We start from the raw sequence: 16,115 nt of genomic DNA, 5'->3' as shown, positions 1-16,115 counted from the left end.
CATATATATAAAAATGAACTACGTATACCTTTAGATAGTAAGGGGTTAGGACTTACAAATATTAAAACATACCTGCAAACAAAATCACCATCGCTCCTATTTATAGGATTTCTATTGAGCCAAAGCGAAATCTTTCAAATTCCCAAAGCAAGTGGGAGTTGTCCTCAACTGAGTAATAATACTAATATGATTATCGAAGCTTAGAAACCTTATACATATATAATCCTCTATAAATATAAGGGAAATGGAATTCACAACGCATTTTAACTGGAGTCGTGAACAATTCAAGTTATCAGAATGGTATATAATTTCAAGGTTTATAAAAAGTGTTCTCCAAATGGAAAGATTACACTGTATATGCCGAAGCGAGACTTTGTGGATCATATTTCTTATGTTGAGCCCATAGGTGAGTGATTTTTTACTCTCCTATTTTAATTCAATTCTTAAAAGGCCGGCAACGCACTCGCGAGCTCTCTGGCATTGAGAGTGTCCATAGGCGGCGGTATCACTTAACATCAGGTGAGCCTCCTGCCCGGTTGCCCCCTGTACTAAAAAAAAACTTTATATGGAAAATCGTATTGTAATAAAATTATAAACATACTCCTATACTTTCTTAAGCTTTCTTCGTATTTGTGATCTCCCTTAATAAGGAGTTACTGTGACCTTAGTATACTATCCTTTTTCTGTACAATAGTTTTAGCAATTCAATTATGTTTATCTTGTTTGATATGCTATATGTTGGTTTCTTAATTAAATTAATAAACAGTTTGACTCGATATAATTACCCTGAAAACTATTGATGTTACAATTTCATAATGTCGTTTATTACTAGGTACATCTAATATGTTTTTTGTGAAATGAATGTTTGATAAAGTGTGCACAATCAATGTATAAAATCAAATATAAAATATAATGTAGGACATCTCAAATATATCTATAGTACTGTCTTCGCCACTTGCTCTTTTAACAAAATGCATGAAGCTAATTTAATCTTTGGATTTTATAGAAGTTATTTTCTTATGGCTTCACCTATATTTAAACTGCCTTAGCAATTTGATCTAAATTCAAGTCTTCAATTTTTTTTTGTTACTAATTAACTTACCTCATGTACGTAGCATTTAGCATGTCGACCAATATATTATGAATAAATACTCTTAAATAAGACTATTTTTATAAACCAAATAAGTAAGTATTTTAATGTTGGACGTTCTTGTATTCCGCCATATCTTGATCAGTATAGTAATCAAAGACAACGATTTGATACAATAATAATAATTTTTATAAAGAATAAAAATTAGTAAATAGAAAATAAAAAACACATTCAAAAAATTTGGTCCCTGTGGCATTGGTCGTACACACCAAACTTTTTACGCTGGCAACATTAATTCCTCGCTGTATACTTATTTGTTGAGCAAAGAAAGTACCAGCTCTGGGGTCATCGGTACTATCTGCCAGGCGCCAACCTAATCTTAATTTTTTTGATACTTAATATTTATACATTGGTAATAGTAACCTTTGAAAATGATTAAAACTTAGTTTTTTTATTAACTTTATGATAACAAAACATAAGAGATATCGTACTACACATATTTACCCAAAACAATCGAACGCAAGACCGATTTAACGTTTAACAATTACTTAGAATTAAAAAAAAAACAGCCATCTTTAAGTTTCGGATTTTTTTTTTGCAAGAAAGTAGTACATTTATAACGATCAATTATAAAAATCCACACATCAGCCACACAAAAATAGGTATGCAAATGATACATTAGTTTTCTTTCCCGTTTGTATAACTAATTTAATGTAAAAAAAATCGGATTACTTGTGATAAGGCTCTCATAGAGACGGATCCATATTTTGTTATCGTACAATTATTATAATGAATCTTGGCAAACGTTAATTGAAGTACAAATATTTTCCCCCAAGAAATACGATACAGCACCAAACGATGTGGCCGAAGTCTGTAACAGCTGAAGTTATCCATCATAACAGTTGATGGGTTGTTCCTTGTTCTAACAGATATGACTTTAATAGCCTCCATTACGATGTTTGTTCCTTAAACTTTGTAGTTTCAACTTGCACTTTTTTATTTCAGTATTTTTTCGTATATATTTTCTGTAGAAGAGCTTTAAAGTTTAAAACGATTTTAATAAAAACTTTATACTTTGTTTGTATAATAATTACGGTGCTGGTGTCTGCTTAAGTAAAATATATTCTACCTATTTATATATTCACGAAATGAATTTAGAGGTTCGGGCTCGATTCAACTAGTATTACGTAACTTAATATAATTTTTTTTGCACAACATAATATTCAGCGATAGATTTATTTAAGAATTGATACGTTTCACCCATAAAAGCCTATAAATAAATTCGTGTTTGTTGATTATTATTTGTGTAGAAAATATATTTATATGAATCGATATTAGAATATTTTAATTAACTGGAAACCAGCAAACTATTGCGCCTACTATAAATTAATAGCAATTTGTTGCATAATTATGTGTGTTTTTGTACGTAATATCAACTTATTATTAATATATGTACGGTTATTCCTGTTAATCATGCAAAAAGCTTTGTTATCCTGCATTTATAAAAGGATATCCACATAACATTTTCATATATTTTATTCCTTATAACTTCAGTTTATTTCAAATTAAATCGAAATTTTTAAAGTAGTTTTGTTCGAGTAAATAACACAAACATATATACAACTTTTCATACAAGCAGTATTTACATTTATTAAAGTATGTTTTATTCAGATGGCATTGTCGTCGTTGATGAAGAATACGTGCGTGGGCGCAAGGTGTTCGCTCAAGTTGTGTGTACCTTCCGGTATGGCCGAGAGGAAGATGAGGTCATGGGGGTCAACTTCTACAAGGAACTCTACCTTGCTTCGGAACAGATCTATCCAGCACCAGAAAAGCGAGCCTATGATTTGACACGTACTCAGGTATGGAGAACAAGACGATTCGTATTTGATATTATCAAATATTTTCTCTTTCCGTCATGAATAAATACATATATATATTTTATATGTTTAAGTTCATTCTAGTCCTTTTATACGTCTATAATGTTAGCGTGTAAAATTTATCTTCAACGTACCGCCACTGCAACCTAATTGGTGCATCATTAACCACCCTAGAGGTTTTTATGAATCCTCGCCTATAATAAACATCATACTAGGATTAAAACATTTGTGCATAAGCATTTTTCATTAATTCGAACTGAAACGCCTACATATTTGCGTTTAAGAAACATAATAGAATACTTTAAAGACACTAACAAAAATAATAGAAACTGTTGTGCAAAGAAAAAAGTATTTACAAAATGAATAATTTTTCAAAATCAATTAAACCTAAGCTTGTAATTTTTGCGGGTACGTAAACACGAACCCGCGAAAACGAAAAAGTTACTTTTCCCGGCTTTTCCATGTAAGCGGTTTAACGGGACCTCTAAAACTAGTTTATCACAGCTTTATTATAATTTTACTTCATTGTCGCTTTTCGTGAACCTAGTGCTAATCCTCAAATAAATTTGATTTACGTGGCGAATGTGGCGTTCAACCGAGCGCCATCTAATTATTACTGGCATAGCACATTCAACTAACAGTGGAAAAATTATATTAGCCGTAACTTTTAGTGACTTATTTGTTCTCTTAGTAAGTGTGGTAATAATAGTTTCATTAAATACGAGTCTTGCATACTAGCACATTCAAGTGTATAAGTTAAAGCTTTATTTTTTTCGATAAACAAAGATGTAATGAAAAATGTAACTCTCAGAGTTAAAACTTCAAACTTTACAACGATTTCAAGCGATTTCCGGTTTCAATGTTTTTATGAAATTTCCTGTTAGTAAACTGTGTTGCGGTGAAAGAGTTAATAGGGATAAAATAACTGTGGCGTGTTTTATTTCCCTTTGGTATCGATTATAAAGTTGAAAAATTTATCAAGTAGATGTTTATCGGTCATATTTGTATGAACTTGTATAGAGCGTAATTTAAACTGGAGAGGAAGACATGTAATTACTGTTGTTAGCACATTTTATTCCAATTAAATCCTAAAATTAAATGATCTATAATTACACCTAGGAAGCAGCTAAGTTCTGATACTAGCAATCATGGTCAAATCACAAATACGTTGAACAGTCACAAAATAAATCTAAACTTAAATAACTAAGACAAATAATAAACCGGGGATTTTGAAAAGGTATAACTAAATTGAAACAGTATTTATTTGCTTAATTTTTTTTTAATAAAAAAATATTTTTAACATTTATTTGATTTTAATAAGCCGCATTACAATCTTCGCATTGGCGCCATTACCCAAAAATTCAAACAATCAATGTACACAGAAATTAGTATTTAAATGCTTCTAATTTCACATTTACTGTCAGCTCTCAAATCAAGGGCGTAGAACGGAAGAGAAGAACTGGCAATAAACTCTCCGCCACTGTTTTTAATCGCCAAGTTTTTTTTACACAACATTTGTAACGAGCTGCAACCATTATAACACATGCTAAGGTGCTGAAGTTTGAATCACAAATCAATGACATATAAAACATAAATTATCGATTATCTACTTTCCTGTAAAAGAAAATTATGGAAAGCCCAAAAAGGTTATTGTTATTTACTCTTCTTTCCTTCTTCTTTCCTTTAGGAAAGGCTTCTAAAGAAATTGGGACAGTTTGCCTTGCCCTTCCGTCTATCAGTGCCAGCTGGATCCCCTGGGTCGGTCACACTGCAGCCAGGGTTGGAAGACGAGGGTGAGCCGTGCGGTGTCCACTATTACATGAAGCTCTTTGTTGGAGACACTGAAATTGACAGATCTCACCGGAGGTGAGCAAAATTATATATTTTTTAGTATGGTTTTGAAAACCTTCAGCTAAAGTAAGTATATTCGATCGATACTGTGTTAATAAACTCAAGTCACTGGGCATAAATTATCAGAAAAGAAACGAAAGAAAAAACTTTCTAACACAATATGAAAATGATGTATTAAAAAAACGTACACTAGCTATAGTTAGTAAGTCTGAACACATTGTTAACTCTTTCAGGAGCACAGTGGCTCTGGGTATTCGAAAGGTGCAGTTCGCTCCTAACAAGCCTGGCCCACAGCCATGCACTTTGGTCAGAAAGGACTTTGTCCTGTCGCCTGGACAACTGGAGCTTGAACTAACCTTGGATAAGCAGGTATTAAATAAATGCTTGTAAATTATTAGCAAAATAAGTAACAAAATATCAGATCAGTTATCGAATAAGAATAAGTTAATTAATGAATTTTACGAATGCAAATGACATGTGGTGTCATCTGTTGGCAAAACTACGCATCATTTTAAATCGAATTTGTGTCAGTTCAAGAAATACCGATATTGAAGACATGTGTTACCTCATAATATCTCAAATTTATGTTGTATTTCAGAAAGTATAGAGGGAAGAGGCCTAATGTAAAACTGGGATTTTTCTCTCTCCAAGAAAAATATTCTTGTATTTGAAAAAATAAGTTGTATGAATGAAATCCTAAGTTTCGATATTATTAGCCTGTTAGGCGGAACGAAGTTAGCCGGTACAGCTTATGTAAAATATAAACAATGCAACGGTTTTGTTATTATCATCATTGCTTGTACATTTAAAAAGAAACTTTCTGTCAAAGTGAATTTTAAATGAAAATATTGTGTAAAAATGTATGACTAACAACACTCCATACAACGCAGACAAAATGTTTCTACCCCAGACCAGAAATTCATTATTCAGAATTATAATTAATTAAAAAGGTATTTTCGTAGCGAAAATTAAAATTTGTTTCAGATGAAAAAGAAAATCCTTTATAACCCTACCTAAAAGATCAGACTTAACCCAGAGACAATATTCAAAGTATTCTAATAAATATAAAATTATTTTAAACCCTACAGTTGTATATTCATGGCGAGACGATCGCGATCAATATAAGCGTCCGTAACCATAGCAACAAGGTTGTTAAGAAAATCAAAGCCTGCATCCTGCAGTCTGTCGATGTGGTCCTCTTCCAGAATGGACAGTACCGCAATGTGGTATGCAGCATTGAGACTCAGTGAGTATATGTTTAACAGAATCTAGATTCTGTTAAACCCTAGATAATACAATCTAGGTTTTTGGCTAAACTTTTGTACGTTAATCTTACTGTTATGATAAATAGTGCAGAGTATATCAAGGGGAATCCTATTCTTTTGTTCAAATCGAATATTTTAGCTATATTAATATTTGACTTTTGAAAAAGTTTACTGTTTTCTTAATTAGATGGGCGTTAACTAAAAATATCTATGGTAAAAAATAATTATAAGCTAGCATAATGCCTAACAATATCAACATTTGTCTTGGAACAAAAACGGAATTCAAATAAAAAAATATATAACAAGTTTATTTGTTTCTACGTTATCAGCTTATATGAATATGTTATAGACATTCTGGTGCGATGAAAATTATTTAACTATTAGAAGCAGTTGGCTTAGTGGGTTCGTGCGATTTGAGTTGAGTTTTAAGAATTCCTGTAGTTGTAGGTTTGATTCACGGCACCTAAGGACTTTATTTTCATATGCATTAAACATTCGTTCGAAAGTGGAAGGAAAACATCGTGAGGAAACAGGACTTGCCCTAGACTCAAAAAGTCGAGTGTGCCAGGTAGGCTGATCATCACTACATGAAATAGCCACCGAAATCTGAATCCCAGGCCAAAAAAGGTGGTAATAATTTGTTTATTTAATCATTAAGTAAACACATGTTTTAATGATGTGGAACTTAAAATATGACTCGCCTTTTATTTAGTTAAATCGTGAACTTACACTAAAAGATATTATTAGATCTCCTTTCGTTTTAGATCGACAAATAATCATGTAACAGTCACCAACAGTAAACACATGTTTTAATGATGTGGAACTTAAAATATGTGACCTTTTATTGGGTTAAATCGCGAACTTACACTCAAAGATATTATTACATCTCCTTTCGTTTTTGATCTATGGTAAAAAATAATTATGATAATAATTATGCCTAATAATATCACCATTTGTCTTGGAACAAAAACGGAATTCAAAAAAAAATATATATAACAAGTTTATTTGTTTCTACGTTATCGGCTTATATGAATATGTTATCTGTAGCGCACGTCTGGTGCGATCAAAATGATTTAACTATTAGTGTTGGCTTAGTGGGTTCAGCGTGCGATTTGAGTTGAGTTTTGAGACTTCCTGTAGTCGTAGGTTTGATTCCCGGCACCAATGGACTTTATTTTCATATGCATTAAACATTCGTTAGAAAGTAGAAGAATCATGTAACAGTCACCAACAGTAAACACATGTTTTAATGATGTGGAACTTAAAATATGTGACCTTTTATTGGGTAAAATCGTGAACATACACTTAAAGATATTTTTACAGAGATGGGTGTCCATTGCAACCCGGGGCCACGATGCAGAAAGTGGTACAACTTCGTCCGGAATTAACGCCGTTGCGTGATCGTCGCGGATTAGCTCTGGATGCCCAACTGAAACGCCATGACAGCGCTCTGGCTTCCACCACTCTGTAAGCAACTTAATATAATCTATTAAATCTATTGTGAATGAGGTTAATATTTTCCGACGACAACGTCAATGTTGTTAAGTTTTTACGGCATGTGATATTTTTTCCGTGGAGCAATAACACTAGACGTGCATAACAATGGATTTTTATTCGTTATAATTGCAGTAAAATGAATGCTCAGTAAAACTTTTGGATTAAATTAAATAATAAACGATAGGTATTTAAAAACTTAGGACATTTTTAATTTTACGCAAAAGAATTCATATTTGGCAATTCATAAATCAACAGGGGCCTTAAATTCTGTTATGAATTTAAAAAAATCTGCATTTTTTTATAAAGTAATGTAATATTAAAATTTATAACTCATTATATCAAAGTCTCACCAAAAAAAAAAATCCTCTTCGAAAGCGCCACCTTTGGCTTTTATACAGGCCTTTAATCTGCTCTGCCACGAATCTTGTCAAACAGATTAAAGAAATGTGAAATCAGTGGATTTACGCCCTTGAAATTTCGCCATTGCTTGCTCCAAAGATTTTTAAACAGACTCAATGTCGCCGTGTCGTTTAGAGATAAAAACAAATGAAGTTGTCTTTCTGGTCATGTCTTCTAAAACTGACCATAATTAGAGGTCTAAAGAGTTGATTTCTGGCCTAGATGAGGGCCAGTCTTCACCTCTTGTACAGGCCGTAACGTTGGTTTCAAGCCTCGGGTAGTTTGTGATTTGTGATCACAAAGTGATCCAAGACTGGTGATGCACTTTGGCTGAAGATTTCACTTCTTTTTCACAAAAAAGTAGTTTAGTTTGTTAAGATTGATTTAGGGCTTATACTATCTTTTAAGTATTTTATTTATAAAAGTTCCGAATCAGACACATAGACGAATAGCGCTATCTGACAGTCGTGAAACGCAACAATGTTGTTTATCCTACCAATAAGTAATGAAAAGCTTATTTGGAACTTATCCGGACATTGTGAAACAGAACCTTACTGTTATAGGCTTCTAGAACCAGAACAGCGTGATGCCTTCGGTATCATTGTCAGCTACAGCGCCAAGGTGAAGTTGTATCTTGGTGCTTTGAATGGAGAGCTGAGTGCTGAGCTGCCATTCATATTGATGCATCCAAAGGTATGTTATTTATTTTTAATAAGTATATATAATTAAATCAAATCAAAAATCATTTATTCACAAAGGTAACATAATATACACTTATGAACGTCTATAAAAAAGAAATACGAAAATATATGTATGAATAAGTATAAATGCATATATGTTTATCAATTCGTTTTTATTATTCAACATAGATCTTTATAAGTTAAGTGGAATTAACGTAATTAATTATTAGTTTTTTTAAATAACAAAATTGTCAGTTTGAGAACACCTATATTCCATACAATTAGACAAGTTAAGACATTAAGTTAAGATCACGGAGCGTTGTTTAGATTTCCTACAAACTCCTTAATTATAACTCTTGAAATGACAATTGTCAAACAATTGTAGAGCAATGAAAAACGCGAAAAAAATTTTTTCTTTGTTTTATTATATTGTAGCTATCAAAAATGGAGTTGGTATAAGAAAATACAATTAAGCATTATTTTGTTTTTAAATGTCAAATCATTAATTAATTGGCTAACCGCTTTATTATAAAACGCTTTAAAGTTTAAAAAATAATTTACCTACCGAATAAACCTAAGCTGTATCGGTGTATTGTAACCCGAAAATTTAAATAAATAAATTGTTCGTGCTAAACGTTCAGATAGTCTAGAACGTTCCACGTAAGTTCCAATCACTTAAGGCTAAAATAGCTGTAATCAGTCGATCTAAAGTTCACAACTTGGATACAACAAACAAAGTTGCGTTGTAAACAAGTTTGTAAAACAGAATCGAGTTAGTTGTTTCTTCTAATAGATTTTTACAGGCGAATTTAAAAGTCTTGTTTTACGTTCAGACATAATAAGTTTAAGCCGTTTCTATCACATACCATTGCCCTGCTCTATGGACAACTGAGACCTGTTTTAGATCAACGATTACGTTTTATAGAAGAAAACACAATTGAATTTTTGCACAATAAGATACGCTTCAGTTGATATGAAAACTCAAACTTACTTTTATTCATATAGGTACAAGTTCACTGAATGTCCCCAGAAAACAGTTGAATTAATTCTAAATTTACTTTAGAGTATAAAAAAGTGTGTGTGTACTTATGTACACGCATTAGAACTTATACTTCGGCGTATGGAAAAAATAACTAAAATGCAGTAGTGATTACCTAAAGATAAATATTAAAATTAATCAAAAAGATTTTATTTAAATAAATAAATAATTAGTAAATACTATCACCGTCCTATATGAAATTGATTTAACGCGATATAAAATACTGGAATATACAACTTGAACATAGTTATCGATTTCCATGCCACCTAGACCTAACTTTACGGTGTCCAATTTAGGTCTAAGTTTTGTTAGCTGCAACCATTACATCGTGGTCCACATGATATCTAAAGTAATTAATAGTTAATTAATAATAATAAAATAAAATTAATTGTCCTCTATCATCAGTGAAATAGGAGCACGCACTTACATTCTTCTGCAACAACACGCAATTGATTTTAAGGCAAATACAAAATTGTCTAATGCTTGAAATTAGATAGAAATTTATAGTAACTCTAAAACTACTAACTATAATTTGAAAAATCTAGGAAGCCTCATAATGTCGTATTGATTTTATTCATTTTCAACCTAATATTTGAAAAAATCAACAGTTTATATATAAAACGCCTGCAGAAATTCGAAATGACGAAAATAAAAATGACAATATTAATAACTTTTAAATGTCGTGACGTTGTGACAGTCCGCCGACATCTGATGCCTGGTTGTGGCATATATGTCCAATTTAATAATTCATACTCTTTTGATAATAACAAAACCCCTGTACGGCTTTGCTTTTACCTTTGAAAATCCTTAATGAACTCAAAATATATTTTAATAATACTATAACAGATTTGGAGTTTCACAAGATTTTTGGATTAATTAATACGATTGATTTAAAAAAAAGGGTATACTCTTCACTTAAAGGCCAGAAACACACCCACACCTCAAAATATATGTGAATAAGCGGGAAGACTCTGATTTTGTTTAAGTAGTAATGATACATTTTAAGTATTATTTGTTGTTTCAAATGTTAAATTTCAGTTTTTTATGCATCTTTGTCTATTAATATACTTAATTGTTTTGTCTTATAATATGTATAAGCTATAAGATTACGTATAATTAAGTAAATAAGTAGAGTGATATTATGATTTTATTCTCAGGAGGGCCGTGCCAAACTGGTGCAAGCAGATAGTCAGGTGGATGTTGAAATGTTCCGGCAGGATACTGTGATTCACCAGGAAAGCATCGACGTTTACTGATTCAATCATTGCAACGCAAGAGATGTGGAGTTGGGGATCTGCTTTGCCAAGACGTCAAATTCGAATATATACCTACTGAATCCGTATTAGGCCGGAAACGGAAACCTAATTAATTCTATATAAAATTTATTGATACAAGACGAGATAAATTTGGACATTTCTTATACGACAGATATTAAAGAATCTTTGTTCAGATAATCTCATTAAATTTATAATTTTACGCAGATTTGAAGGATTGAAGTCGTTAATATTCATATTAATTTAAGCCGGCACTGGTATTTTTATTTAATAATTTCGTTGCTAAAAAGTTTTCAGCTTTTATATATCAACATATAGACGTTGTTAGTTTCTTTTTTAATAAATAATTTCTAGACAATTCTCCGACTACGTAGTCATCGGAGGTATATAAATAGCTTACATAAATGGTTAACTCGGATGATAAAACACTACCTATTTCTTTTAACTACTTTTTGTATGACCTTTACAGCAAATCCCAAAAAGATGCCTCTTAATTTAATATTGAACATAACCTTTAAATTCGTCTCCGTTACTTTTATACCCATAGCTTGCTCAGTGTTAAACCTATCGTATCCATACATTGGACAGTCGGCCAGAACATGTAACACCGTCTGCTCATCCGTATCGCCACAAGGATAGGCAGCACTTTGTTTAATCCTGAATCTGTAAAGGTACGACAAGAATCCATCGTGACCTGTCAACATCTAACGTTGTTAGTTACAAATACCGTTCTGTTTTGATGGCCGGCTATGACCATGCGCTAACAATGGACATTTTATGGCCTCTCTGTAATTTCATTTGTTACCCTATCATATAAATAGTACCGTCTACGTGCGAATAAGTAAATTATATTATATATAAATAGATTATATTATTACAAAATAATCTTCTCTATGTATTGGTATTGGCAAATGTTGTTTGTTGGACGTCTTGGTGGACAGAAATAAGTTTCTTTAGTTTATGTTTTCAATGATAAACTTTTATTAATTAAAAATCAAAATACATGAACGTCACTATGTTTTTGTCGAGGCATAAGGTTAAATATTATACTTAATGATGTACTAATAATACGATACTCAAAGTACAGTGCCTAACTTAATTTTAGTCACTTATTGATTGTTAAAATTATTAAACATATTAACGATTATATTATATCATATATACCTGATAAATTTATTGATATATACGAATAATTTCTCTTTTTCTAATTCACTATTGTAATTGTATTATTATTATTGTTGGTCAAAGAAGTAATTTAAATAAAAAAAACTTCGATTTTACATTTAGATATATTCTAATAAATAGTGACAATTGAAGAGACCGACAAGAAAACAATTGTGTCCTGATGTATCGCATAGGTTCATGAAAAATATTAGAAGAATTATTATAATGTACATTATACATTAATTTAAATTAAAACCTATTAAACACTATTAGGTATATTAATGAATTTTAGTTTCCATATATTTTAATTTCATAATTTTTTTACATTATGAAAATTGTTTTGTTAATTATATGATAATAAATTAGGTTTTTTATTATTATTGATTGAGTAAATTTGGAAATAATATCCGTGCCTTTAACGTATTGTATTGTAGTAAATAGGAACATTTGAGGAACATATAAGTACTCTGGATTTGATTATATTTACAATAATTAATTTATATTCTAGTTTTAAGACAGATAATAACGTTATTATATAAAATGTAATCGCTTGCTGAAATAAAGTATATTTTCACGTTAGTGTTATTATTTAAAAATTTAAAATCTCTGGTAATTACCTTCACTATGTGAAATCAGCTGCCCACTGAAGTATTTCCGATTCAATTTCTTCAATAAAAGAGCGAAAGGCCGGAAGCGCGCTTGCAAGCCGTGCGAGTGTCCATGGGCGGTGGTATCACTTAACATCAAGGGAGCCTCCTGTCTCCCTGTATCATTAAAAAGATGTGTGCGTGTACTAGTGTAGACAGATTCACACGTAAAAAAATGGCATTTATTGAAAGGCAATAATGAAAAATGATCAACTATATGCAACTTTACAGAAAGTGGTTAAATACAATTCTTTCATTTTACCTTATTACTAGTATTACAGAATTTTATTTGTTGTAATATAATTATAACTATCATTGTTATCGCTAGTATATATTTGTTATTAATTAATTATTAATGTGTTTAATACTGTTGTACGTCGATTAGCCAAGGTGTCACGTTGGTGATATGTGTCAGGAGTCGGTGGGTCAAGGCTGAGCGTGGTCACCATGGAAACACCTGGAGCGGCCAATGTTTCTTCTAGCTTCTGTCCAGTGCTTCTTATATTAAGAGAAGCAGCTTATGTTAACTTGGTTATTTGTAGATAGTCGTCTCAGTCTCTGTCATTAATAGCGTAGGACAGCATCTTATTATTCATGCCATTTACGTGTATATTGTTTTTTTCCCATGAGATATAAATCTCCGTATAGCAATGTGTGAATATTTTACCTTAAGTCAGTAAATGACTATACATATACCGATATTCTTCCAAACACCACCGCAAAATACCTGCGCAATAAATTTTGCATCTTGCAATTATCTTTAAGTGCCGAAATTACAGAACTCCAAGTGTAACTTATATCTTTAACACAACAAAAAGGCATCCATTCAAATGACACTTAGCGCGAGTGTGCCGAAACGACAGTAAAAGCCTTTACGAGCCTTGACGCTATTATGATTCATTTGCCTCATGTACCCTAACGACTCTGCTAAAGGTGTATACTGTCAACAGGAAACGGAAACTGTTTGGACCGTGAAGCGACTTCCGGGCAATTTAAAATTCGAAAGTGGTTCAAATAAAGTTCTAAGTTTTATTCAATTGCTTTCAAGCACTTTTGTTTTATAGATTTTTCAGATGTGGCTATGAAATTTGAACCAGAATGGAAATTGATAAAATTTACGGGCTATAAAGATTTTAAGGTGCCTCTTGATGTGATTTTGTGAACTCAAACACAAAATAACTTTATTTATAAAGTTAAACAAATATACTTATGAACGCCAATAGAAAAGATGTTAAATTGATTTTAATTAAGATTATCGACCAGTTCCCAAGTCAAGGGCGTAGAGCGGTCAAGAAGGACTGGCAAGAAATAATTATAAGCTTAAAGCGATTTGAATAATCTCATTTTGAGCAAGATCATTACTTCTCTAAGGACTGGCGTTTATATGACTAGAAGTATTTGCAATTAACAGGAATATTTTATTGTCCATTGAATAAGAGCTTTTCAGCGATCAAGTTCTACGATATTCGCTTTTATATAAGCTGAAGATGTTTTTTTTAATGTGTTGTAGCTTTAAATAAATCTATTTATTTATTTTTGAGACATCAAATTGTATCTTAGAGCTATTTAAATATATCGTATCCTGTGCATTGAAATAGTTTAGACTTCCTGAAAATAAATAGAATGTGAAAACTCCTGCGACTTCAGGGTGAAAGGTATTATGTCATTTTTATTTCTATTTAATTCAATAATTTGCCAGCCATTATTCAATGTGATATATACAATATATAAAATGACACATATAAAAAAATGTCTGCGTGTACTAGTAAAAACACGTTAGAAGTGAAACTTCTTTATGACCTAATTTTTCGAAAAATTATGTACTTTATGCAATTTTTTGTAATGACGCGTAACAGAAAAATATGACGGTTAATTTTTTTACAACGCTGAAAAAGAATTTTAACTTCAATAAATTTTAAATATTAACATTATTTACAATTGTATGTATATGTGTATACGATTTATTAAAAAAAAATATTTCAACCATTATATTTCGTTTTTTTTTCAGAATTTTATTAATTGTAGTAGAATTGTTACTCAATCATGGTTATCGTTATTATTAGCTTCGAAACTCTTCGCATCAACCATGGTAGGGACAAGAAAAAGATGCACGTAACGAAATAATGTGACGCGTAACAGAAAAATGTGACGGTAAATTTTTATCCAATGCCGATACAGAAGTTTCAGTTCAAAAATCCAAATTTGTCTGATGATTATCATATGTGTGTCTATTGTTGTAAGCTTTTAAATTATTATAACAAAAGGTTCGACTGGTCTTAAGGTTGAGTTAGTATGTTATGGGGTAAAAGGTAGGAGTGAAATAAAACAATGTGTATACTTCAAGACAACCTTTAATCCGTCCAAAATAAACAACAATAGGGCGAACTCTTTGAGTTTTAAACTTTATATTAACAAATCACTTAACACTAGCTAAATTATTCTAAGGAGAGTTCTTGTTCGATGATAGAATAAAATTTAACAGATATGTTAATGATATGTGGAATATTTTCGAATTTCAAAAAGATTTTGACGAAAAAGATTTTTCTAAAGCTCCAAAAACACAGAACATACACTGTTGTTTAGAAATAAAATACGATATGTCACTAGAGTTCCAATTTTAAATATTATTTTACCATCGAAGCGTTTGAAATTCGAATCTATACAAGATACATACATCGTGCGTCCATAACGCTAGTTTACTCTGCCGATAGTAATACTTTATCCTCATTATTTACAATCCCACAAGAATTATCTAGTTATTACACTAGAGACACGTAAAAAAGTGGCAAAGATTCAGTCACTTACATCCTAATATTTACATAATAAAATCCTAATTATTCGATGAAGTATCGACGACTGAGGAATTCAATTTTATATGAGTACGCCACAATTGTAAAAGAAGCAGAAGAAGCAATACCTAAAATAATACAAAATGTATTCAAACCTTTACCTTCGGCTTAGTGAAGGAAAGGGAATGTAGGACATAAAAGCTAAAAATGCGTCCACTTTTGGCGATATAATAATAATGATATCAAATGTTATTTTACTAAGGAATTTTCATCTCCCAGTAGTAGAATTTCTTAATGCGTTAGGATTGCGTTTGAAATTTTGAATAGCTCGTGAATCAAGGATCTAGCACCCGAAATCACAATATGTGGAATCATGTTCCATCCTACTTGCATATGATTAAAATGACAACAAATGAAGTAGTTTTATGACGTCATACGGAAGCAGGTGTGAATGGGAATTATTACTTATTTACACTCAGCCCTTGCTACTGCTCCGACCGCTGCCAGAACAATTGTTCTACATACTTTTTGTTGCATTAT

General features: G+C 31.4%; 1 protein-coding gene across 1 annotated transcript; it reads left to right on the top strand.

Moving 5' to 3' along the window:
- The first annotated feature begins 263 nt into the window (after nucleotides 1-263).
- On the top strand, nucleotides 264-12,713 carry LOC110995212 (arrestin homolog). Its single transcript, XM_022262271.2, has 8 exons — nucleotides 264-406; nucleotides 2,762-2,952; nucleotides 4,658-4,836; nucleotides 5,055-5,190; nucleotides 5,910-6,067; nucleotides 7,410-7,553; nucleotides 8,546-8,675; nucleotides 10,859-12,713. Exons 1-8 carry the CDS (start codon nucleotides 298-300, stop codon nucleotides 10,955-10,957), a joined length of 1,146 nt encoding a protein of 381 aa, XP_022117963.1. The 5' UTR covers nucleotides 264-297; the 3' UTR covers nucleotides 10,958-12,713.
- Nucleotides 12,714-16,115: the final 3,402 nt, after the last annotated feature.

Source organism: Pieris rapae, chromosome 12 (genome assembly GCF_905147795.1).
Source record: "Pieris rapae chromosome 12, ilPieRapa1.1, whole genome shotgun sequence".
Taxonomy (NCBI): domain Eukaryota; kingdom Metazoa; phylum Arthropoda; class Insecta; order Lepidoptera; family Pieridae; genus Pieris; species Pieris rapae.
Note: the sequence above shows the minus strand (reverse complement) of the source record. Positions and strands in the feature narration are given on the sequence as shown.

Excerpts from the sequence above, each read along its gene's own strand:
- LOC110995212 (XM_022262271.2), top strand. The coding sequence starts at position 298 with ATGGTATATAATTTCAAGGTTTATAAAAAGTGTTCTCCAAATGGAAAG. Across the intron at positions 407-2,761 it reads TTCTTATGTTGAGCCCATAG|ATGGCATTGTCGTCGTTGAT; the intron begins GTGAGTGATTTT and ends TGTTTTATTCAG. Across the intron at positions 6,068-7,409 it reads GTATGCAGCATTGAGACTCA|AGATGGGTGTCCATTGCAAC; the intron begins GTGAGTATATGT and ends ATATTTTTACAG.